This window comes from Abramis brama (genome assembly GCF_963993115.1).
Source record: "Abramis brama genome assembly, chromosome: 3".
NCBI lineage: Eukaryota > Metazoa > Chordata > Actinopteri > Cypriniformes > Leuciscidae > Abramis > Abramis brama.
The window spans coordinates 360,701-387,500 of record NC_139965.1 but is presented as its reverse complement, the minus strand read 5'-3'; the positions used below and the strand labels follow the sequence as shown (position 1 = coordinate 387,500).

Here is a 26,800-nt window from a genome sequence, read left to right as displayed (position 1 = left end):
GAAAACAGAAACTTTATTGTGTTCCGGCCGTTCATTCACACACAGTGTTTGGAGCTCGAGAACACAAAGTTTTGAAAAATATTGAAAAACGTGATCATCTCCGTGTAAACTTCAACAACGAGCATCTGTGCGCTGACGGCGTGCTCATGAGTATTACGTGTTTAGTCTATAGATATGCGCGTTTGAACATATATATGTGCGCACACGCGTAGTCTTTCTTTACAAAGTGACATCACCCAATGACTTGTCTGGCCACCATTTTGCTAACGCTTTATCTGTACAGAGGTGAGGGGAAGCAGGAGAGCCACACATTAGACTATACTGAACTCACATAATGCAGAAGTTTCAGAGCAGCTTCACAGGGATAAACAGGGAATGGCGGAATAAACTGTGATACGCAGAGGGAATCGTTCTCTTCCCGAGAGGAACTGACAGACTCCGAATCTCCTGGCGGTGACGACTGGGAATATTAATGAGTTAATGAGCAGCGTGTGGGATCTTCTCGCTCCTGGTCTTATTGTCAGGGCAGGACGGTTTGACCACAAGGTCAGTGAGCTGCTAAATCCAATTAAATCCAATTACCCAGCAGCCCCTGCACCGAGGAGCGAGCGAGAGAGTGGGATCCCAGCGGCCCGAACCATCAGAGGAGGTCTGATCCGTCAGGAGACTCGGGAACAGAGGCCCTGGAGATCAAGGTCTGAAGGACACGCCGGCCTACACAAGCCACACGATCTACACAATCCACACAATCCACACGATCTACACGATCTACACAATCCACACGATCTACACAATCCACACGATCTACACGATCTACACGATCCACACGATCTACACGATCCACACAATCCACACGATCCATACAATCTACACGATCTACACAATCTACACGATCCACACAAGCCACACAATCCACACGATCCACACAAGCCACACGATCCACACAATCCACACGATCTACACAATCCACACAATCCATACAATCTACACGATCTACACGATCCACACAATCCACACGATCTACACAATCCACACGATCTACACGATCCACACAATCCACACGATCTACACAATCCACACAATCCACACGATCCACACAATCCATACAATCTACACGATCTACACGATCTACACGATCTACACAATCCACACAATCCACACGATCTACACAATCCACACGATCCACACGATCCACACGATCCACACAATCCACACGATCCACACAATCCATACAATCTACACGATCTACACGATCCACACAATCCACACGATCTACACAATCCACACGATCTACACGATCTACACAATCCACACGATCCACACAAGCCACACGATCCACACAATCCACACGATCTACACAATCCACACAATCCATACAATCTACACGATCTACACGATCCACACGATCCACACAATCCACACGATCTACACAATCCACACGATCTACACGATCCACACAATCCACACGATCTACACAATCCACACAATCCACACGATCCACACAATCCACACGATCTACACAATCCACACGATCCACACAATCCATACAATCTACACGATCTACACAATCCACACAATCCACACGATCCACACGATCTACACAATCCACACAATCCACACGATCTACACAATCCACAAAATCCACACAATCCACACAATCCACACGATCCACACAATCTACACGATCTACACGAGCCACACGATCTACACAAGCCACACAATCCACACGATCCACACAATCCACACAATCTACACAATCCACACGATCTACACAATCCACACAATCCATACAATCTACACGATCTACACAATCCACAAAATCCACACAATCCATACAATCTACACGATCTACACAAGCCACACAATCCACACGATCTACACAATCCATACAATCTACACGATCCACACGATCCACACAATCCACACAATCTACACAAGCCACACAATTTACACAATCCACACGATCTACACAAGCCACACGATCTACACAATCCACACGATCTACACAAGCCACACGATCTACACAATCTACACAAGCCACACAATCTACACAATTTACAATCAACACTTCACGTATTTTATTTAAAAAGCACTTTACAACTGCACCTGCAGACCAAAAACAAACATCACATAAAAACAACATACAACCTACTAATGCAGATACTAGCCCAACCGCTCAAAGGCTAAAGACAAGAAGTTATTTTCAACACAAGCTTTAAAAACATTTAAAGATGTGATCTCTCTAAGACTATTGCAAAGCCTTGGACCCGCAACAGCAAAGGCCTAATCACCTTTCAACTTTAAATGAGATCGAGGACAGGGCTAGCAGTGACTTGTTGTTTGATCTTAAAGACCTAGGTGTTTGGTGAAGAGCAGAACGCTCAGATACATAAGCAGGAGCCATCCCAAAACATACAGCAGAGTTTTATATTTTATCCTGAAATCCACCTGAGAGAAGCTAAAATAGGAGAAATGTGAAGACTTTTCTCAGCAGCCAACACTCTGAACTAATGCAAGCGTGAGATAGTGATATAGTGGTCTGACAGGACCCCACATACTAAACAGTGCAATAGTCAAGGCGACACAGAACAAAGGAATTAATAACCTTTTCTAAATCTTTTCTCAACAGAATTGGCTTTAAACGAGCAATAGTCCTAATCTGGAAAAAGCAACTCTTAACCACGACATTAATCTGCTTATTAATCTGCTTTCAGCTCTGGGTCAAACACAACACCTACATTTTTTACTTGGTCATGGCAATAGTCTGACCGTGTGCCGACATAAGAGGCACTATCTAAGCATCCTCTGTCAGGGCCATAAAGCACAATCTCAGTTTTACTGTGGTTTAACTGAACCAGATGATGGGTCATCCAGCTCTTAACCTCCTCCAGACATCATGCCAACAGTGAGTCAGAACCACAAATCTCTCCTGATTTTAAAGGGAGACACATTTGAACCCCGGGACAACATATTCAAAGAAAAGAAAATAGGGCCAATAACAGAACCCTGAGGAACCCCACAAGCGACAGGCACTGTTGTTGAAACAAAGTTACAATACTTCGCCGAGAATGTTCTATCAATGATATAAGACTTGCATCACTTTAAAACTGTCCCACGTATTCCAATCAATTGGGATAAGTGCTTTATGAGAATCACATGGTCTATTGTACTCAAGTCCGATAAAATCAGAGCTGCAGCATTACCTGCATCTCGCATTAAACAGCTCATGAACAACTCTAAAGAGTGCAGATTCTGCAGATTCTAAAACCGGACTGAAATGTATCTAAGATCTCATGTTTACTTTATAATGACATCAGCTGTGCATAAACCACCTTCTCTAAAACCTCTGATAGGCATGGAAGTTTTGAGATGGGCCGGCAATTCTTTAATTCAAAGGGGTGTAAGTTATGCTTTTTAGGAAGCGGCTGAATAACCGCTTGCTTAAGGGCTGTTGGAACAATCTTATTATGAAGACTACTGTTAATAATAGAGGCAATACTTGGCCCAACAACATCCACCGATTCGCCACTGACACCTGCTCACAGAGGACAACACTCCTGACACGAGCCGGCAACATCACAGACTCAGCCGGCAATACAGAAGACTAGATCTAATCTAATGCACTCTAATGCATCTACAGAATCTACACAATATACACAATCAACACAATCTACACAATCAACACAATCTACACAATCTACACAATCAACACAATCTACACAATCTACAGAATCTACAGAATCTACACAATCAACACAATCTACACAATCAACACAATCTACACAATCTACAGAATCTACAGAATCTACACAATCAACACAATCTACACAATCAACACAATCTACACAATCATCAAAATCTACACAATCAACAGAATCTACACAATATACACAATCTACACAATCTACAGAATCTACACAATATACACAATCAACACAATCTACACAATCAACACAATCTACACAATCAACAGAATCTACACAATATACACAATCAACACAATCTACACAATCTACAGAATCTACACAATCAACACAATCTACACAATCTACAGAATCTACACAATATACACAATCAACACAATCTACACAATCAACACAATCTACACAATCTACAGAATCTACACAATCAACACAATCTACACAATCAACACAATCAACACAATCTACACAATTAACACAATCTACACAATATACACAATCTACAGAATCTACACAATATACACAATCAACACAATCTACACAATCATCAAAATCTACACAATCTACACAATCATCAAAATCTACAGAATCTACACAATATACACAATCTACACAATCATCAAAATCTACACAATCTACACAATCTACACAATCATCAAAATCTACACAATCTACACAATCAACAGAATCTACACAATCAACAGAATCTACACAATATACACAATCTACAGAATCTACACAATATACACAATCAACACAATCAACACAATCTACACAATCAACAGCATCTACACAATCTACAGAATCTACACAATCAACACAATCTACACAATATACACAATCTACAGAATCTACACAATCAACACAATCTACACAATCATCAAAATCTACACAATCTACACAATCATCAAAATCTACACAATCAACAGAATCTACACAATCAACAGAATATACACAATATACACAATCTACAGAATCTACACAATATACACAATCAACACAATCTACACAATCATCAAAATCTACACAATCCACACAATCTACACAATCTACACAATCATCAAAATCTACACAATCTACACAATCATCAAAATCTACACAATCAACACAATCTACACAATTAACACAATCAACACAATCAACACAATCTACACAATCTACACACTGTGAAAGTCTGATCCTGGACTCATATCAGTGATATGAACAGATTATTACTTCACGATATGAGTTATTTTATTTCATGACAACGATACTGTATGTATAACGATATACAATGGCACAAATAAAGTATAAGCAACATAAAAATTACATAACAAGGCTTCAATCAGGTATTATTTTACAGTAGCACTCAGGTAAGAAATATTACATAAATAGAATAAAACTCTTCGCTGTATGACTTCAATGCACACTGATTTTTCCTGAAAGTGATTCAGTCAAGAGCAGCGAGTCTTCTGTTGTATATATATATATATATATAGGCAACCCTAATATCTGCATCGGCAATTCAAAAAACAATATTGGTCGACCACTCTTAACTCCTTTTAACATCAAGCACATCCTTTTTTATCATTTTATACAGGCATGTTTCTTTATTGCTCTAATGTGTCAAAAACTTCCACTGCATGCTGAATATATATATATATATATATTTCGCCATAGCGTCCAGCCATAGGATATTCTGAACAAGCTCCATATGGAGGACATTAACCACCCTTCAGGAATATAACCGATCTGACCAACAGTAAATTAGTTCAATGAGCCGAGACACTTGAAATGCCACTGGCTGAAATCTGTGTGAATCTCACTGGTGTAAAACTAGCATCTGAACGACTAAACACATCATTCCAGACCAACAACAGATCCTCCAGCTCGCCATGTGACTCAGCACACCTGAACAACAACAACACAACAACACAACAACAGATCCTCCAGCTCGCCATGTGACTCAGCACACCTGAACAACAACAACACAACAACACAACAACAGATCCTCCAGCTCGCCATGTGACTCAGCACACCTGAACAACAACAACACAACAACACAACAACAGATCCTCCAGCTCGCCATGTGACTCAGCACACCTGAACAACAACAACACAACAACACAACAACAGATCCTCCAGCTTGCCATGTGACTCAGCACACCTGAACAACAACACAACAACACAACAACAGATCCTCCAGCTCGCCATGTGACTCAGCACATCTGAACAACAACAACACAACAATACAACAACAGATCCTCCAGCTCGCCATGTGACTCAGCACACCTGAACAACAACAACACAACAACACAACAACAGATCCTCCAGCTCGCCATGTGACTCAGCACACCTGAACAACAACAACACAACAACACAACAACAGATCCTCCAGCTCGCCATGTGACTCAGCACATCTGAACAACAACAACACAACAATACAACAACAGATCCTCCAGCTCGCCATGTGACTCAGCACATCTGAACAACAACACAACAACACAACAACAGATCCTCCAGCTCGCCATGTGACTCAGCACACCTGAACAACAACACAACAACACAACAACAGATCCTCCAGCTCGCCATGTGACTCAGCACACCTGAACAACAACAACACAACAACACAACAACAGATCCTCCAGCTCGCCATGTGACTCAGCACACCTGAACAACAACACAACAACACAACAACAGATCCTCCAGCTCGCCATGTGACTCAGCACACCTGAACAACAACAACACAACAACACAACAACAGATCCTCCAGCTCGCCATGTGACTCAGCACACCTGAACAACAACAACACAACAACACAACAATACAACAACAGATCCTCCAGCTCGTCATGTGACTCAGCACACCTGAACAACAACAACACAACAATACAACAACAGATCCTCCAGCTCGTCATGTGACTCACCACATCTGAACAACAACACAAAAACACAACAACATCACAACACAACAACATATCCTCCAGCTCGTCATGTGACTCAGCACACCTGAACAACAACACAACAACACAAGAACACAACAACATCACAACACAACAACAGATCCTCCAGCTCGTCATGTGACTCAGCACACCTGAACAACAGAACAACAACATCACAACACAACAACATCCACAACATCCACACCTGAACAACAGAACAACAACATCACAACACAACAACATCCACAACATCCACACCTGAACAACAGAACAACAACATCACAACACAACAACATCACAACATCCACACCTGAACAACAGAACAACAACATCACAACACAACAACATCACAACACAACAACAGAACAACACAACAACATCACAACATCTACACCTGGACAACAGAACAACAACAGAACAACACAACAACATCACAATATCACAAAACAACAATCTTAACAACACAACAACACAACAACATCACAATATCACAACACAACAACACAACAACATCCACACCTGAACAACACAACAACATCACAACATCCACACTTGAACAACAGAACAACAACATCACAACACAACAACATCCACAACATCCACACCTGAACAACAGAACAACAACATCACAACACAACAACATCACAACATCCACACCTGAACAACAGAACAACAACATCACAACACAACAACACAACAACACAACAACAGAACAACACAACAACTTCCACACCTGGACAACAGAACAACAACAGAACAACACAACAACATCACAATATCACAAAACAACAATCTTAACAACACAACAACACAACAACATCACAATATCACAACACAACAACACAACAACATCCACACCTGAACAACACAACAACATCACAACATCCACACTTGAACAACAGAACAACAAGAGAACAACACAACAACATCACAACATCCACACTAACAACAGAAACACACAGTCGCTCTACACGAAGGAAGGTTCTGCTCATGTTCGAAATCTCTTCATTTACTCTTCATTTTAATAATCAGTGCGTCTCAAACAGGCAGCATCTGTTACGCCTGCGGAGAAGTGCGTGAGTGAGTGTGAGTGTGTGTGAGTGTGTGTGTGTGTGTGTGTGTGTGTGTGTGTGTGTGTGTGTGTGAGAGAGAGGATTTGTATACATGTGTGCATTTGATTTCATATGCTTACATCTGTGTGACAGCGCAAGAATGCTTCTCTGGCCAGAATGTGTGAGTGTTTGTGTTTGTGTTTGTGTGTGTGTGTGTGTGTGTGTGTGTGTGTGTGTGTGTGTGTGTGTGTGTGAGAGAGAGTGAGTGAGTGAGTGTGTGTGTGTGTGTGTGTGTGTGTGGTCGTCTCTTATCGCTCTCTGCCAGACCCGCTCAGCACACACACACACACTCGTCTGCCCGCAGGCCGTCCATCACACACACATGCCTGGCGAAATGTCAGCGTGAGAGAGAGAGAGAGAGAACGAGCTCTTATCACACCGTCACTCACCTGCACCCAACACAAAGCATGCTGGGAAACTGAACTCCTCCCTCCCTCTCTCTCTCTCTCACACACACACACACACACACACACACACACACACACACACACACTCACACACACACAGTGTCTCTCTTCTTCTTCTTCTTCTGCTGGAGTGTAAAGCTGCTTTTATCCTGTAAGAAACGTGACCATCCTCATTAATGGCAGTCATACATCACAGTGATGACAGTAATGCATTCTGGGAAATCCATTCCTGAGAAACTCAGCTTTTCTAGTTAAAATCTACAGTCATACAGGTCTCTCTGTATTCCAAATTAATTTGACTTTCATTTTTAATTCACTGATTTTAAATTCTGCTTTAAAATGGTAAGCAATCAGCTATTGATTTTACAGTTTAAGACTGTAATAAATATATGTTTTTGCACATAATGTCCAGCATAGCTCTACATCTGCTTTCTCTGCCTGAAAGCTCGTCTTCGAGGTCATGTGTTCACGAGAGGCAGATGTTCAGAGGCTGGCGAGAGTGTTTGATCGAGTGAATGGCGGTTTGAAGAGATCCGTTTCCTGAGATTCATGACCAAACACACATGCAAACACATGCGCACACACACACATGCAAACACATGCGCACACACACACATGCAAACACATGCGCACACACACGCGCAAACAGAACACAAAGGCGCTCGATGAAAGACAGGAGGAGATGATGACAGTGATGATCACCAGGATACAAAGAAAATTAAACTCCAGAAGTGTTTCCTCTTCCTTCTCTCTCTCTCTCACACACACACACACACACACACACACACACACACGATGCCTACAGCATCCTGACACCAGTGGTGATATTATTGAAGTATTTATACTTAATTACTGTACTTTACTGTACTTTATTTGTCAAGTATCTGTACTTTATCGGAGTAATTTCCTTTTGGGAAAGTTTCCTCAGCATAATATTGAACTTGTTATTCCACTACATTTAATAAAAAGTTAAACATATAATTCCTTGTTATTACTTTGTTAATATAATTCCTTGTTACTCACATTTATGATGGATATTTCAGCTCTATAATGGTGTCCAGCATTACAGGTCATTAGATGAGCCCAGAAAACAACTATAATCACCGCAATCACGTCATTCAAACACATTTACAGGAGTCGGTTGCCATGATACTCGTGTGCGACAACGTGACTTTATCATCTCAAAAATAAAATAAATCACTCAGTCAGGAGTCTGACTCTGAGAGAACGAGTTTGAGATCGAAACACAACAGAAACTCCAACCTGTGATCAAACATTCCTGTCGCAGGAGCTCGAAACACGAGCGCTACAGGAGTCTGGAAGAGTGTGTGAAGTGTGGGAGGAAGTGACCTCAGCGAGAGAGAAAACACTTCCTGTGCTGCCATCAATATTACTGAGAAACACGATCAATGAGATCTAAACCTGGAAAACACACACAGGGACAAAGTTAACCATTGACCAGTATTATTCTACGATCATTGAGACATTATTATAGTTTGTATTGTTATATATTCTGTTTTCATTTTAATTTTTCTTAAAGTTACAGTAATGTGTGTGTTGTGGCCTGTGTGAGCATTGGGCTTCAGATCAATCGGTTCCGTGTGTCTTATCAAAGACAGCAGCTCGACACTGGCCTCGAGCTCTTCAGGCCTTCAGAGGAACCGAACGGCTCGCTGCGTCTCTCTCACGCGTGTGTTAATCCTGGGAATCAGCGTGAAGAGGAGAAACGAGACTCACAGCATCAGCTCGAGACAGCGGAAGCACAGAGGTGTTGTTCAGGATCACACATCCACACGTCATGACTCACGCTATCCTTCCACTGACTGCGAAACACTGCAACTCTCAGACTCGACACCGCTCTATTATCTCAGTCCACAACTGGAATGAAATTTAAAACCCATTTTCAGTTCAATTGTGAATTGACTAAACTACACTAGAAAACTCATTATCATAATGAGAATCCCTCCTGCGTTCAGTGTGTTTTTCTGCCATATAAACGTGTGTCAGATGTTAATGCAGGACTGAATTACCAGCCGTCGATTCAAGCTGTAATGATCCAGACTGTCCCATCATGCACCACTGCACACACACACCACAGAGAGAGAGGAAGACATATGAGTGTGTGTGCGTGTGTGTGTGTGTGTGTGTGTGTGTGTGTGTGTGTGTGTGTGTGTGTGTGTGTGTGTGTGTGTGTGTGTGTGTGTGTGTGCGCATGTGTGTGTGTTTCCCATGAGTAAACTGCTTTAATAAACATACTCAATAACGCCTCGATGCAAAGGCAGAAATGCTCTATCATTAGCTTCATATAACAGAAATACAGTCTTACATTACATAAGATCATAACTGGCTCAGATTCATGAGCTGGAATCTGAAATGATTCGGTCGCGTCACAGACACTACTGGAACAAAATTATTTTCTATTAAAATGCTTCTCAAATGTTTATTCTTCTGCTCATAAAATTCAGTAATTTACTGAATTACAATGAAAATCCAACATTCTGGTGAATAAAGTGTTCTTCCAAACTGCCCTATAGATTTATGAAATATGATCAAGTTTATATATTAAGTAGTACGACAGGTGTTGTGTGGCTGAGTTCAGAAAGTTCCGTCTGTCAGTAAGGCCAAAACAACTCCAATGAAAACCTTAAATGTCAATTTATTTTAGTTCTACTTTATTACTATAAAATACTATTCAAAACTTTGGGGTCAGTATTTTTTTTTTTTTTTTTTTAAAGAAACTACTAACACTTTAATCCATCACTGACGCGTTAAATTGATAAAAAGTGACAGTAAATACATTTATAATGTTACAAAAATTTCAAATAAATTATTTTAAACTTTCTATTCATCAAATAATCTTGAAGAATAAAATGCATCACTGTTTCCACTGAAATATGAAACTGTTTTCAACACTGATAATAATCATAATTGTTTCTTGATCATCAAATCATCATATTCACATTCACATAGAAAACAGCTGATTTACATTATAATAATATTTCACTGTATTTACTGTATTTCAGATCATGTAAATCCAGCCTTGGTGACCAGAAGAGACTCTTTCAGAAACATAAAATAAACCATGTAAATGATGTTACAGAAGTTCAAATTGCAACTGCGTCCTTTTTACTATTTCAGTTTACATTTAGTTCAGTATAAAACTGAAATGGAATTTCAGAGGCAAAAACTTCTGAGTGGATCTTCACCCTGAGATTACAAACGGCTCTATCAAAGCCTGGCTTAAACATTAGTCAAATACTCAATGAAGATTTGGTCAAGATAGGTAATTTCTGTTGCTCACCTCGGACGAATGCGCATGCGTCGCGTCTGAATGCGTTGTTGTCTTTGGAGCTCCATCGATTTGATTTATAATTCTTGATTTTTCTCTTTAAACTCACTTACAACGAACATTTTCTACTTTTCCTCACTGAGAAGCACTGCTGCTCAAACCTCATAGTCACAACGCGGACTGTTGAGCAGACACGTCTCAAGCCTTTTAGTGATCCAACGCCGGATACTCTTATAGGTTACTCCTGGGGATCACGGCTGAACGCGTCTTCTCCACACTCACTTACAAACAAACATTTTTTCGCCTATCGTGCGTCTACTCCACACCCGTACCACTAAAAAGACGGATTATATCCAAGACTTCAGTCATAAATTAGTATTAATATTGATAGCATCACTGGTAGCGTCGTTGCTAACTTACTGACCATCTGTTAAAATGGCGAATATATCAGATGTAAGTAGTCTACCTTTTGGTGCAGGTGAAGACACATTTGAGCTTCACGCACTGCAGTCTGAGCTGGAAGCTGTTGAGAAACAGATCCACGACCTTTTAGTGAGACAAGCCGAGCTGATAGACCTGCGTTTAGCTCTTGAAACATCACGTGCCGATGCACACAAATCAGTGATTAACGTTACTAACCCGCTGACTCCGACCTCGTCTACTCCGTGCGTTTCTCAACATCGGTCCCGTGCGCCGAGGTCGCGATCAGCCATGGTCTCGTTCACTCCGGCTCCAACACGCCACCACGAAGCCTGGATGGTTCTGCAGCGAAGACGCGAGTCAGGTCTAGACCAAGAAGACTCTCTCCGACCCTCCCGGTTTTCGAGATATCCACCCAAAACCGCTTCTCCCCTCTTCGCGAAACTGAACGCGACGCTGTGATCATCGGCGATTCCATCGTTCAGCATGTACACGCTACGTTAGGTAAAAGTAAGGTGCACAGTCACTGCTTTCCTGGTGCTCGTGTTTCTGAAATGGTGACGAGCGCGTCGGAACTGTGGTCCTGCACGCGGGAGTGAACGACATCAGGCTGCGCCAGACGGAGGTTCTGAAGAAAGACTTCAGGAATCTGATCAATACGGTACGCAGCACATCGCCTGAAACAACGATCATAGTGTCAGGACCGCTTCCCACGTACCGACTAGGACATGAAAAGTTTAGTAGATTATTCGCGCTAAATTAATGGTTAATGTCATGGTGCAGTGAGCAGAAACTGCTCTTTGTAAATAATTGGAATCTGTTTTGGGAGCGTCCTAGGCTTTTCTGTGCTGATGGCTTACACCCAAGCAGATTCGGAGTGGATCTTCTGTCGGATAACATCTCCAAAATGTTAAATACCTTTTGACTAGTAACCAAAAGTCCAAATCATAGTCTCTGCTGCACCAATTTAACTGATATAAATTCTAGTGTAGAACATTGCATAGAAACTGTGTCTATTCCTCGTTTAGTGAGATCAAATAATAAATTTACTGCAGGATCTAGGAAAAATCTAATTGTTATTAAAACAGAAAATGTTGCTATTAGTAAACAAAAACAATTTCTAAAGCTTGGTCTTTTAAACATTAGATCACTCACACCTAAGGCAGTTATTGTAAATGAAATGGTCACAGATAATAGCTTCGATGTACTTTGCCTTACTGAAACCTGGCTTAAACCAAATGATTATTTCGGTCTAAATGAGTCTACTCCACCAGGATACTCCTATAAGCATGAGCCCCATCTGATTGGTCGTGGCGGCGGTGTTGCAACAATCTATAGAGATATTCTCAATGTTAGTCAGAAAACGGGTTATAAGTTTATTTTGTTTGAAGTACTTGTACTAAATGTTACGCTCTTAGATGTTAGAAAAACTTCCCTATTATCTCTAGCCTTGGCTACCGTATATAGACCGCCTGGGCCTTACGCTGATTTCCTAAAAGAGTTTGCAGATTTTCTCTCAGACCTATTAGTCAATGTCGATAAAGCATTAATTGTTGGAGATTTTAACATACACGTAGATAATCCAAATGATGCGTAAGGGGCTGCGTTTACAGATTTATTAAACTCCTTTGGGGTCAAGCAAAACGTTACCGGACCAACTCATCGTTTTAATCATACACTCGATTTAATTATATCACATGGAACCGATCCAACCGATATAGATATCATTCCACAAAGTGATGATGTCACTGACCATTACATGGTAACTTGCATACTACGTACTCCTGTAATATATCATGCTGCGCTGCGTTATCGATCAGGCAGAACAATCCTTCCATCCACCTTAGATAATTTCTCAGCTGCTCAGTGAACCCAAACAAACAGATGAACTAGAGGAATTAACTAGCACTATGAGCACCATTCTCTCTGGAACATTGGATATTGTTGCACCCATTAGATTAAAAAAGGTCAGAGAGAAAAGTAAAGCACCATGGTACAACAATACTACGCATGTTCTAAAGAGAGAAACCCGTAATTTAGAGCGTAAATGGAAACAAACTAATTTAGATGTCTTTAGAATCGCATGGAAAGACAGTATGTCACGTTATAAAAAGGCCCTTAAAGCGGCCAGGGCTGAGCACCTCCGCAAACTAATAGAAAACAACCAAAACAATCCTAGGTTTTTATTTAGCACCGTTGGCTAGACTAACAAATAAACAGATGTCACCTGAACAAAATATTCCGTTACAGTTTAGTAGTAATGATTTCATGAAGTTCTTCACTGAGAAAATAGAAAACATCAGAACCACAATTGTAAACGTTCAATCCTCAATCGCGCCTTATAATTCAGCCTCAATTATCCCCCCGCAAGAACAATTACAGTGCTTTACAACTATAGAACAAAAAGAGTTAAATAAACTTATCATTTCATCTAAAACAACAACATGTTTATTAGATCCTATACCAACTAAACTACTGAAAGAAGTGTTACCTATAGTGGAAGAGCCTCTCCTCAATATTATTAACTCATCTTTATCTTTAGGTCATGTTCCAAGAACATTTAAACTGGCAGTTATAAAACCTCTCATTAAGAAACCACAATTAGACCCGCATAATCTAGCAAATTATAGACCCATTTCAAATCTTCCTTTTATGTCTAAAATACTAGAAAAAGTGGTGTCCGCTCAACTGGGCTCTTTCTTGCAAGGAAATGACATCTATGAAAAGTTTCAGTCTGGATTCAGACCGCATCATAGCACTGAAACTGCGCTCGTTAAAATTACAAATGACTTACTTTTAGCTTCTGACCAAGGCTGTATCTCAATACTAGTTTTACTTGATCTTAGTGCTGCGTTCGATACTATAGATCACACAATACTCTTAGATCGACTACAAAATTATACTGGTGTTCAAGGACAAGCATTAAGTTGGTTCAGATCATACTTATCTGACCGCTACCATTTTGTCTATTTAAATGGAGAAAAATCGATCATAACTCCAGTAAACTATGGAGTGCCTCAGGGATCTGTGTTAGGCCCTCTGTTATTCTCAATATATATGCTGCCACTTGGAAATATTATAAGGAAACATGGAATTAGTTTCCATTGTTATGCTGATGACACTCAAATCTATATTTCATCATGGCCAGATGAAAACGCTATTATGAAAATTATCCAATTTGACAGAGTGTGTTAAAGATATAAAAGATTGGATGACGCACAATTTTCTTTTATTAAATCCAGACAAGACAGAGGTACTAATCATCGGTTTAAAAAAACGCCCACAAAACCTCTCACACTACAACTTTAACATAGTAGGATGTCCTGTTACTTTATCCTCTACAGTAAAAGACCTGGGTGTTATACTAGACTGCAACCTGTCTTTTGAAAATCATATTTCATATGTTACAAGAACAGCCTTTTTCCACCTTAGAAACATTGCTAAGCTACGTAACATGCTATCAGTTTCTGATGCAGCAAAAATGAGTTCATGCATTCATGACCTCAAGACTAGATTACTGTAATGCTTTATTAGCCGGTTGTCCTGCGTCCTCAATAAACAAGCTACAGTTAGTCCAAAATGCAGCTGCTAGAGTTCTTACTAGATCAAGAAAATATGATCATATAACACCGATTTTATCATCACTACATTGGTTACCTATAAAGTTCCGTATTAATTACAAGGTATTGCTACTGACTTATAAAGCCCTAAATGGTTTAGCTCCAGTCTATTTAACGGATCTTCTATCGCCCTATAATCCATCGCGCTCTTTAAGATCACTAAATTCGAGGCTTTTGGTCATACCTAGGATATCCAGATCCACCAAAGGAGGGAGAGCATTTTCACATTTAGCTCCAAAACTCTGGAATAGTCTTCCTGATACTGTTCGTTGCTCAGACTCGCTCTCCCAGTTTAAAACTAGATTAAAGACGCATCTCTTCAGCCAGGCATTCATATAATACTTTTAATCTTACAGTTAAATCCAACCTCTAGTTCATAAACGCCAGAGGAGAACTGGCCCCCGACTGAGCCTGGGTTCTCCCAAGGTTTTTTTTTTCTCCATTAGGTCACCTGATGGAGTTTTTCGGTTCCTTGCCACTGTTGCCTTTGGCTTGCTCAGTTGGGGATATTTGGGATATTTAATTTAATTAATCAATCAACAATACTATTGATCAGCATTACCAAACGTGGACATTTTCCACTAGAAACAAGCATTGATGTATTATTTTAATTTAATACTGTGAAGCTGCTTTGATACAATCTGTATTGTGAAAAGCGCTATATAAATAAACTTGACTTGACTTGACTTGACCTCTCCTGTGGCGTCCCACAAGGCTCGATCTTGGCACCCTCCCTTTTCTCTTTTCTCTCTTTTATTATGCTAAGATGAAGTTAAATCTTGGCTTTCTCAAAACTTTTTGTCTTTAAATGAAGAGGTGATAGTTTTCGGCCCCACTGATCATTTTAAGACCACCAGCATCGATTTGAGGAGTTAGTTTACATGATCACATCACTCCAATTCTAAGAGATCTTCACTGGCTGCCTATTCAGTATAGAATTGATTTTAAGATTCTTTTATTTGTATATAAATGTCTGCATAATCAAGCTCCTATCTACTTATCAGAATCGCTGCATTCCTATACGCCTTCCAGAAGCTGAAGATCAAGTGACCATAACCTCCTTCTAGTCCCACACTCACGACTCTAACGTAGAGGGATCGAGCATTTTCTGTGGTTGGCTCTCGGTTATGGAACAACCTGAGATTAGAGATTAGAGTCGCATCTTCCCTGACAATTTTAAGTCTCTTTTAAAAACGTATTTGTTTTCTCTGGCGTATTGATTATTATTTTATTTATTTATTTTTACACATATTTTTCTTAAATGTGTATATTATATTATATTTGTGTGTATTAAAATATGTATATTTAAGATCTGTATTTAGTTGTGTTGTACAGCACTTTGGTCAGTCTTGTGGCTGTTTTAAAATGTGCTTTATAAATTAATTAAACTTGAAACTTGAAAACTTGAATCCATATCACTGGTTAAACAACATCACACTCTCAGAATTATTCATCAGCAACACATTACCAACTCTTGTGTGTTTGATGTGTCAGATATCTGTCAGCGTGTGTTTATACACAGCTCATTAATATGCAGAATATCCCGCAGCTCTCTGATCATTATTATAATGAATATGCATGTGATCAGAGACACAGGCTCTTTAATGCTCATTTATGAAAGTTCTGCAGTTTATCACATACAGGTCACCGGTTACCATGGAAACCACAGCCTGACAACTCAACACTGACGATCAGGAAAAACAACACTAAACACTTACACTTACACACACACACACACACACACACACACTAACCTGACCCCTGAACCTACCCATCACACACTCACTCGGCTCAGTCCATCACGGATGGAGACGTGTCATTTCCTCCTGCAGGTCGTCACATGACATGTTTGCACACACTGAGCGCTGGAAAGGTCAGAGCAATTACAGCGAGTGTGTGACATTTACACACACGACTTTAAACATCATACAATCAGTGTGAATGTGACGGATTCAGCAGAGTTTCATCAGAGGGTCATTCTAGACATTTAATGTTCAGATTACCCCTGAAGGAGACTTTCAGACACACACGTGTGTGCGTGTGTGTGTGTGTGTGTGTGTGTGTGTGTGTGTGTGTGTGTGAGAGTGAGAGTGAGAGTGTGTGTGTGTGAGTGTGTAAGTATAAATGACAAACACATTCATGAATAAAACAGTTATATAAGTGGATCCAGATCAACGATCAAAAGCTGGACTAATGCACTGATATCTTCTCATTTCTCTAAAGAACCACGATGAAGAGTTTCATCTGTAAATCACACAGAAACATAAAATACAAACCCACAGAAACTCAAACTCATCCGCTCTGGAGAATCGTCAGAAATAATCCATAATCTGGTTTAGTTGATCCACTCAAATATGTGATAACTCAACTTTAATCTCATATCTACAGAGGACATCAGCTTTCCATTTCATGGCCAGGAGAGGAGAAACATCCCAGAGTCTCTGAGTGAGTGTGTGAGTTAGTGTGAGTGTGTGTGAGCGTTTGAGGAGAAACATCCCAGAATCTCCCACCGTTAGGAGTTTAATCCCGAATGTTCCAGAGGGAAGATCGTTAGCTGGGATTAGAGAGATAAGGGCAGTCTGGATCTACAGTCAGACAGACAAACAATTCAGTTGTGACCAGAACAAACAACTTTTCTCAACTCACACAATTATTACAAATTCATTCCAGGCCAGATCTGTTTAGATACTGGTGTGCTGTTAGGAATAACACCTGACGGGTGTGTGGGAGAGAAACGGGGTCACGGCGTTCCCAGATCATCCATTAGCGGAGCGTTTCTCTGTCATTTGCTGTGTACGGTTAATCCCGCCGGGAGAAGCTCATCTCATCAATCTAACGGCCCGGTCAGAGCCGCTAATTAGACAAAACCCCTGAAAATAGGGCATCGAGACGGAGCCGAGATATAGGCTGGTCAACAGTTACACATCAGGGAGGATCCACAACCAATGAACCCTCAACCATCCCTCAATCCTCAACCGATGAACCCTCAACCATTCCTCAATCCTCAACCGATGAACCCTCAACCATTCCTCAATCCTCAACCGATGAACCCTCAACCATTCCTCAATCCTCAACCATCCCTCAATCCTCAACCGATGAACCCTCAACCATTCCTCAATCCTCAACCGATGAACCCTCAACCATCCCTCAATCCTCAACCGATGAACCCTCAACCATCCCTCAATCCTCAATCGATGAACCCTCAACCATCCCTCAATCCTCAATCCTCAACCGATGAACCCTCAACCATTCCTCAATCCTCAACCATCCCTCAATCCTCAACCGATGAACCCTCAACCATTCCTCAATCCTCAACTGATGAACCCTCAACCATTTTATTTATTTATTTGTTGTTTATTTGAATAGGGACAGATACAAAATAAACATAGATTATTACATAAAGAACAATCCGATGCATGTATCACAGTGTTTATAGCCATGGCTAATTTGCAACACCTGTCCCTAGAAGAGCTTTTAACAGTCAAGATAATGAAAAAATAAAAATAAAAAAATAAAAAATTACAGCGAATACAATGAAATGTCCAGAAACCAGTTAGCACCAGTAAAAATAAGTATAATAAATAAACACATTCACTCGAACTCACACAGATGCACACCTCACATACACCCAGCTACACATCTCATATGGCATGATCACACTGCTGCTGCTGTATGAACCAGGCTTTTGTTAGTTTTTTAAAGGTGGACAGTTTAGTTAAAGTCTTTATATGTGTAGGAAGCCAGTTCCACAAATTGGCTCCTTTCACAGAAAAAACATTTTGGGCAAAAGATGTTTTACAAAATGGAACTTTACAGTCTCCACATGTAGCCGCTCTTGTTGATCTGGAGGTATCCAGCCTGTTCACAAATTTACAAAGTGGCTCAGGTGCAAGTCCAGTCAAACATTTAAAAAACAACTTTATGTGTCTAAGATTAACAAAATTAACAAAATTTAAGATTTTATGCTTACTTAAAATGTAACAGTGATGGAATCGAATGGGCTTTTTATCTAAAATTTTTAGGGCACGGTTATAAAGCCTCTCAATAGGCTTTAGGGTAGTTTGGCTGGTCTGGGACCAAACAGTGGTGCAGTACGACAAGTGGGACATGATCATAGTGTTCAGAAAGACATGAGCACATTCAAATGTTAGACTGCTCCTGATCATTCTGAAACAGTTCATACTGGCCTTCATTTTTCTTGAGATATTTTTAATATGACTTTTAAAATTTAGCTGAGAATCTAAAATCACTCCTAAATATTTTTCTTGTTCTACCTGATCGATGAGTTCACCATTCATTTTAACGTTAAGGTCATTTATTATCCTCTTTCTTTTTATAGAAAAACACATTGATTTAGTTTTCCTCAGATTAAGTGTTAAACATGATTTATTTAGCCAATTAGACACTTTCTCAAGACTTTTGGTCAGTGTATTTTAAAATGAATTGGAAAATCATATTCATACAAATGAGCAAATTTACTCTGAACTGTTTAAAAATATGATTCAGTATTCAACCCGCCGTACCAACACTGTACCGAAACGTGAGCAGAAATCTGAACGGTGAACTTGTATTGTTTCATCACTTTGGATAAAAGCATCAGCCAAAGGCATAAATGTAAACGTGACGCTCTTCCAAATAAAGACCAAACGTTCGTTCTGTAATGCTGATTATATGCTGAGCCATATTCTGTTTGAAGGGATGTTTCAGTATGTGAATATGTTAGTTCTATAGCTCGTCTGTAGTCTCTCATGCACTAATATTTGCATATATATTCATGCAGCGGAAGCTTTAATCCGATAGCCTGGTTTTCCCCATGCTGCGATTTTATTCACGCTGCTAGGCAGCCTGGACACCATGGAGCAGATTTTCCCCTCAAAAAGGGAACCAATCACAGAACGGGGAGGGAGCAGCAAGACGATGACGACGTCTATGCGACACACCGAAGCAGTTTGTTTATATCTATGGATCCAACATGGCATCAGACGCGAAGTTACCTTTCGATGCAGCCTTAGATAGTGTTCTAAGTAGTTTAGAACGCAAGTTTATTTCGTCTTCTTCCTCGTCGAATTTCTGTCGCTCAACATACGTCATCTGGTATAACTGAAACGATTGGCTATGAGCACAGTACAGTACGTACAGGCGCATTTGATAGACATTCGTAGCGCCCAATAAACGGCTCTGGGCATTCGTAAACCACGCCTCAATACGAGAAAATGAACATATGGTTCCCAGACCACGTCTCTCAATGAGACGAGGTCTGACGTTAGCCAGGCTATTAATCCGAAGCGACTGACTGTTTCTCATTCAGGAGGAGATTCACGTTTCTCAGGTCAGATCCACAGCATGTCTCCAGCACTGACATTCCCACATCAAAACATTCATCTCTCCAGGTCTTTCCTCTAGTTTTCTGTTCGACCCGCACAAACCCAGCAAATGTCACCGGCTTCAATCAGAAGAGAAGGAGAAACCAGATTCACATCTGAAGGAAACACATCGAGCAGCTCGAGCTTCTGAAACAACAAGCTTCAGTCTCAGTCCTGTACTGTTCAGATACTATTCTGCTGTTGTCTTGACATTTAAGCCTAGTTTTAGACAATTCAATTGATTTTAGTCGCTTTGCGTCATGTATAAACTGATCATGATTGTTGTCATTTGTGAAAATTCTTATCAGAATTATTGCACTTTCGCCTACAAGCACAAATCAAGAGAACGTCAACTCTTTACAGATGCTTTATTTTACTACCCTGATTTATAATATCATCATTTACATTAACACACTCTCTACACATTATTTATGAAAACTGGTAAAACTCAAAAGTTTCTCTAAAACAGTGAAATTCCTAATAATAGTTCCAAATGTTTTTTTCTATTAAATCAACAGTAAAAATATTGCTGTTGTTGCAACATGCATGTTGCATGAAAATGTTAGAATGTTGATATTACAGATCATGTATCGTCTGAACAGATGCACGAATACAACCTCTGTGTGACGATACAACGTCGAGATCATGTTTGTATTGATAACAGATCATGGCAGATTCAGTCAAACACAGACACAGACACAGACACAGACACAGACACAGACTGACTGAAGATCTCTGTGAAGATCTCAGATGTTCAGGTCATCAGAGAGAGAACACATGCACACGGTTGCCAGATTGAGAAGATTAAGTAAAACACCAGGCAGAAAATGTCATGTTAAGAGGAAAACTCTGATCGGGGGATTTAAACTCTCAACACCTGGCAACCGCAAGCATGAAAGGCTCGATAAAAACAGTCTGCAATATTTACTGCTCATTTCTGTTGAAGAAAATCTAGAGAGATTTTGTTAAAGTCTTTATCATGTTGCTATATTCACAGATAGTCTTGACTACCAGTTTCCCTGGAATCAGTGAAAGAAAGTCTGCATTGATTGCCTGTTTGAACTCAACACTGGTCATCTCTTCTATGTTCTATGTATTTCAGATGTGTAATACAGCGTATAATGATAATGAACATGTACAGTATTATTATCCCAGGCACCCTAACCCTAACCCTAACCCTAACCCCGTAAATAACTCTAGATACAGTATTACCAATTGTTGCTATAGGATGCTATAGTGTTTCTCAAGCACCACCAAATACTTAAAGACTTTTTTTTAAAGTTAATTTTCAAACATTTGTTCACATTTTTTACATTTTTAATCTAAACTAAAAACATGACAGTCCAGAAAATATTCCCATGTCTGGAAAATATCTGGTTATTTATTGCTCTTTATGTTTGTGTTCATTTGCACTATAATCGGTCTGAAACATTTTTCTATAATTTATATAGTTTTATTGTGTAAAGTTATTAAACTTATTAAGTTATTAAACTTGTTATTAAGAGCACAATGCTTGCAAACAGGTTTTTGTAAAATAATTAAATACTATGATAACACCAGTGTAAAAGCTTCGGAAATCATCCCTATATGAAAATCTGAGTCGTGTTTAAGCTCCTGCCGCTCAATCCAAACTCCTGCAAATACAAGAAACTGACATTGTGATCATATTTTTATAAAGGACTGTCTGGAAACCACTGGAAACGTGCATTTAATCGACTGCGTTTCAGTCACAAAGGCCTCGCTCTCCATCCAGCACATGCACACGTCTCTTCAGGGTTGCCATGGTGACATGCCTCCCGAGGCATGCTGGGTAGAGAAGGGTAATCCATCAGTAGTGTCCTGATGGAGGGAAAACATCCAGATACCTGTGCCTGATCCCAAACACACACCAGCACCATCCATTACGCAGACAAATCCAGCCTGCGGGGGAATTATGGGTAAATATATCTGGCCCTCAACGGATGCGAGCGTCGTTCTGGACGGTTTAACCTTTGAACTCACACACCTGCTTTATCACATTACACTGAGAACACATTCACAGCCCGAACGTCAACATCGTGTTCACATCTGTGCCGTTAAACCAACCAACAACAACATGGAACTGTCCATTGGAAAGTAAAAGTCAAACAGTAACGCTTTACAATAAGGGTTCATTTGTTAACATCAGTGAATTAACATGCATTAACTAATGACAACTTATTGTAAAGCATTACCAATAAAAGCAACTCATAAGAAGAAAAGAAAGTGAGATAAAGGAGGAAGAGTAAATCTTGGAGAAACATGTTTCTCTTAGAAGCAAATCAAAGCCCCCAGAAGTCGCCAAAACCGCAGTCCAATCTGACAAAGCCTCGGCTCGGCGGCCGATATGCCTGCAGAACACCAGACTTTAACACACCAGAACATTTAATCAGCTGCTTACCTTCCACAGCGTACTCTTCTGTTCCTGAGAGAGAGAGAGAGAGAGAGAGGCTTTATTAGTGGGACGCTTCATACTCATACATCTGAAAACCACACATGCATTCTTCACAGGACAACTGATCGGTTCAAAGCAACCGAGCGAGAACAGATGAAATGGCAGACAGTTTCATTGAAAATGCAAGACGCCCTGCTGAGAAACATTAAAGAAGGAGTGTAAGACAATATCAGATATGAATTCACATTTAGCTGGAGTTTGATACGGGTCAAACGCCTCGGTCCTGCTGCAGCTCATTAGAGACGCTTCCAGTTCAGCGCTGCGGTTCCTCTCACACACACCAGATTCATCAGTGTCTCGTTGTGATATTGACCTGAGAGATGCTCAGCAGCTCCACAGAATGAGGTTAATTACTGCAAAACTCTTGGCAAGACGGTTCAAGAGAACGCTGAAACATAACCAGCAAAACCTGGATGTTTTACAGTGCGGTGATCACATGTTCACAGTTGCTGTCAGCGCTAGACTGGTTCCAGGAACACTAGCTATGTTTCCAAACACCCATTTTTACGCAAATTTCAGGATATTGCATAAAACAAAACCTGATAAGAAGACATGCGAATAAACTACAGTGGACTCACATTTACTGAAAAACTTCCTTGATGCGCAACAACAAACTCATGTGATTGGATAACTGGAGTAACCAGCGGACCAATGGCATCGCAGCATCTCAAATGTTGGTTTGGTGTTTCTGAAACGCCGGAGTCGAAGTGTGTGATCAGAATGATTTGGTTTAATTCCCTCCAGAAGCGTCTCACACACACACACGAGTGTGTTCCCGAACACTAGCATCCGAACGCAAGAGAACACGACAGCGTTTATTGTGTTTCGTCTGACGCTCTGAGATGCAAAAAGAGCCTGATTGAATCATCTTACATTTTTATTACTGATATATTGAACCAGTTTCCCAGGAAGTGACGATTTTGTTCTCTTGAACACATGGGATGGAAAAGCTGCTTTATTCGCAAATGCTTTATGCATTTATGCCATTTTGGATGGAAAAAGTTTGAGCCACCCGACCTTTCAACCTCAACCAATCGTGTGAGTTTGGGGCGGAACTATCTGTTTGACTGACCAATACCATACACACTCATACTATTTCTGTCATATGAAAAAAAAACAGTAAGAGTATTATGTTAATATGCTGTTCTCTATTTGACACATTTCCAATTGGTGATGTTAGTGGAGCAGAAATGACAAATTACATATATTATTTTAGTTCAAAAGGGATGAACAGTGTGAAATAGAATAAGAGGAAGAGGAAGAGGAGGAAGAAAATGATGATGATGAAGAAGAAAAGCAGTAGTTGTAGTTGTTGACTCAAATTTATTCAAAAGTGTTTTCTAAGTAATATAAATTAGAAGATGAGGAAGAGCAGAAAGTAGAAGCAACAACAGAACAGCTGTTCTCAGTACAGCTCCAGCTCTTCACTGACTCCTAACTAGCCTAATGAAGTGGTAATGAAGTTCATCACTATAAGTGAACTGAAGATCACACATCCGTCTGTCCGTCTCATCTGAAGCTGAAGAGTCTTTACCATCAGAAAGCAGACGGTGTCAAAAGACCATCGGAACACACACAACCACCGCTTCAACCCTGTTACACCTATAGTTCATTCAGCTCCTGTTACCGACATCACTGAGAGAAACCCTTCATTCAGCTCCTGTTACCGACATCACTGAGAGAAACCCTTCATTTAGCTCCTGTTACCGACATCACTGAGAGAAACCCTTCATTCAGCTCCTGTTACTGACATCACTGAGAGAAACCCTTCATTCAGCTCCTGTTACCGACATCACTGAGAGAAACCCTTCATTCAGCTCCTGTTACTGACATCACTGAGAGAAACCCTTCATTCAGCTCCTGTTACCGACATCACTGAGAGAAACCCTTCATTCAGCTCCTGTTACTGACATCACTGAGAGAAACCCTTCATTCAGAGAGAAACCCTTCATTCAGCTCCTGTTACTGACATCACTGAGAGAAACCCTTTATTCAGCTCCTCTTACTGACATCACTGAGAGAAACCCTTCATTCAGCCACTGTTACTGACATCACTGAGAGAAACCCTTCATTCAGCTCCTGTTACTGACATCACTGAGAGAAACCCTTCATTCAGAGAGAAACCCTTCATTCAGCTCCTGTTACTGACATCACTGAGAGAAACCCTTCATTCAGCTCCTGTTACCGACATCACTGAGAGAAACCCTTCATTCAGCCACTGTTACTGACATCACTGAGAGAAACCCTTCATTCAGCTCCTGTTACCGACATCACTGAGAGAAACCCTTCATTCAGCCACTGTTACTGACATCACTGAGAGAAACCCTTCATTCAGCTCCTGTTACCGACATCACTGAGAGAAACCCTTCATTCAGCTCCTGTTACTGACATCACTGAGAGAAACCCTTCATTCAGAGAGAAACCCTTCATTCAGCTCCTGTTACTGACATCACTGTTACCGACCTCACTGAGAGAAACCCTTCATTCAGCTACTGTTACTGACATCAATGAGAGAAACCCTTCATTCAGCCACTGTTACTAACATGACTGAGAGAAACCCTTCATTCAGCCACTGTTACTGACATCACTGAGAGAAACCCTTCATTCAGCTCCTGTTACTGACATCACTGAGAGAAACCCTTCATTCAGCCACTGTTACTGACATCACTGAGAGAAACCCTTCATTCAGCCACTGTTACTGACATCACTGAGAGAAACCCTTCATTCAGCCACTGTTACTGACATCACTGAGAGAAACCCTTCATTCAGCTCCTGTTACTGACATCACTGAGAGAAGCCCTTCATTCAGCCACTGTTACCGACCTCACTGAGAGAAACCCTTCATTCAGCTACTGTTACTGACATCAATGAGAGAAACCCTTCATTCAGCCACTGTTACTAACATGACTGAGAGAAACCCTTCATTCAGCCACTGTTACTGACATCACTGAGAGAAACCCTTCATTCAGCCACTGTTACTGACATCACTGAGAGAAACCCTTCATTCAGCCACTGTTACTGACATCACTGAGAGAAACCCTTCATTCAGCCACTGTTACTGACATCACTGAGAGAAACCCTTCATTCAGCTCCTGTTACTGACATCACTGAGAGAAACCCTTCATTCAGCTTCTGTTACTGACATCACTGAGAGAAACCCTTCATTCAGCCACTGTTACCGACATCACTGAGAGAAACCCTTCATTCAGCTACTGTTACTGACATCACTGAGAGAAACCCTTCATTCAGCCACTGTTACTGACATCACTGAGAGAAACCCTTCATTCAGCCACTGTTACTGACATCACTGAGAGAAACCCTTCATTCAGCCACTGTTACTGACATCACTGAGAGAAACCCTTCATTCAGCCACTGTTACCGACATCACTGAGAGAAACCCTTCATTCAGCCACTGTTACCGACATCACTGAGAGAAACACTTCATTCAGCCACTGTTACTGACATCACTGAGAGAAACCCTTCATTCAGCCACTG

At 40.6% G+C, this 26,800-nt stretch overlaps 1 protein-coding gene across 2 annotated transcripts in view; it reads right to left on the bottom strand.

Moving 5' to 3' along the window:
* nrxn2b (neurexin 2b) overlaps window positions 1-26,800 on the bottom strand; it is a 471,382-nt gene that overhangs the window by 365,716 nt on the left and 78,866 nt on the right. For both annotated transcript variants that reach the window (XM_084110063.1, XM_084110064.1), the window contains exon 3: window positions 23,252-23,275. In XM_084110063.1, the coding sequence (XP_083966189.1) occupies window positions 23,252-23,275 (24 nt within the window). The remainder of the gene's footprint in view (window positions 1-23,251; window positions 23,276-26,800) is intronic.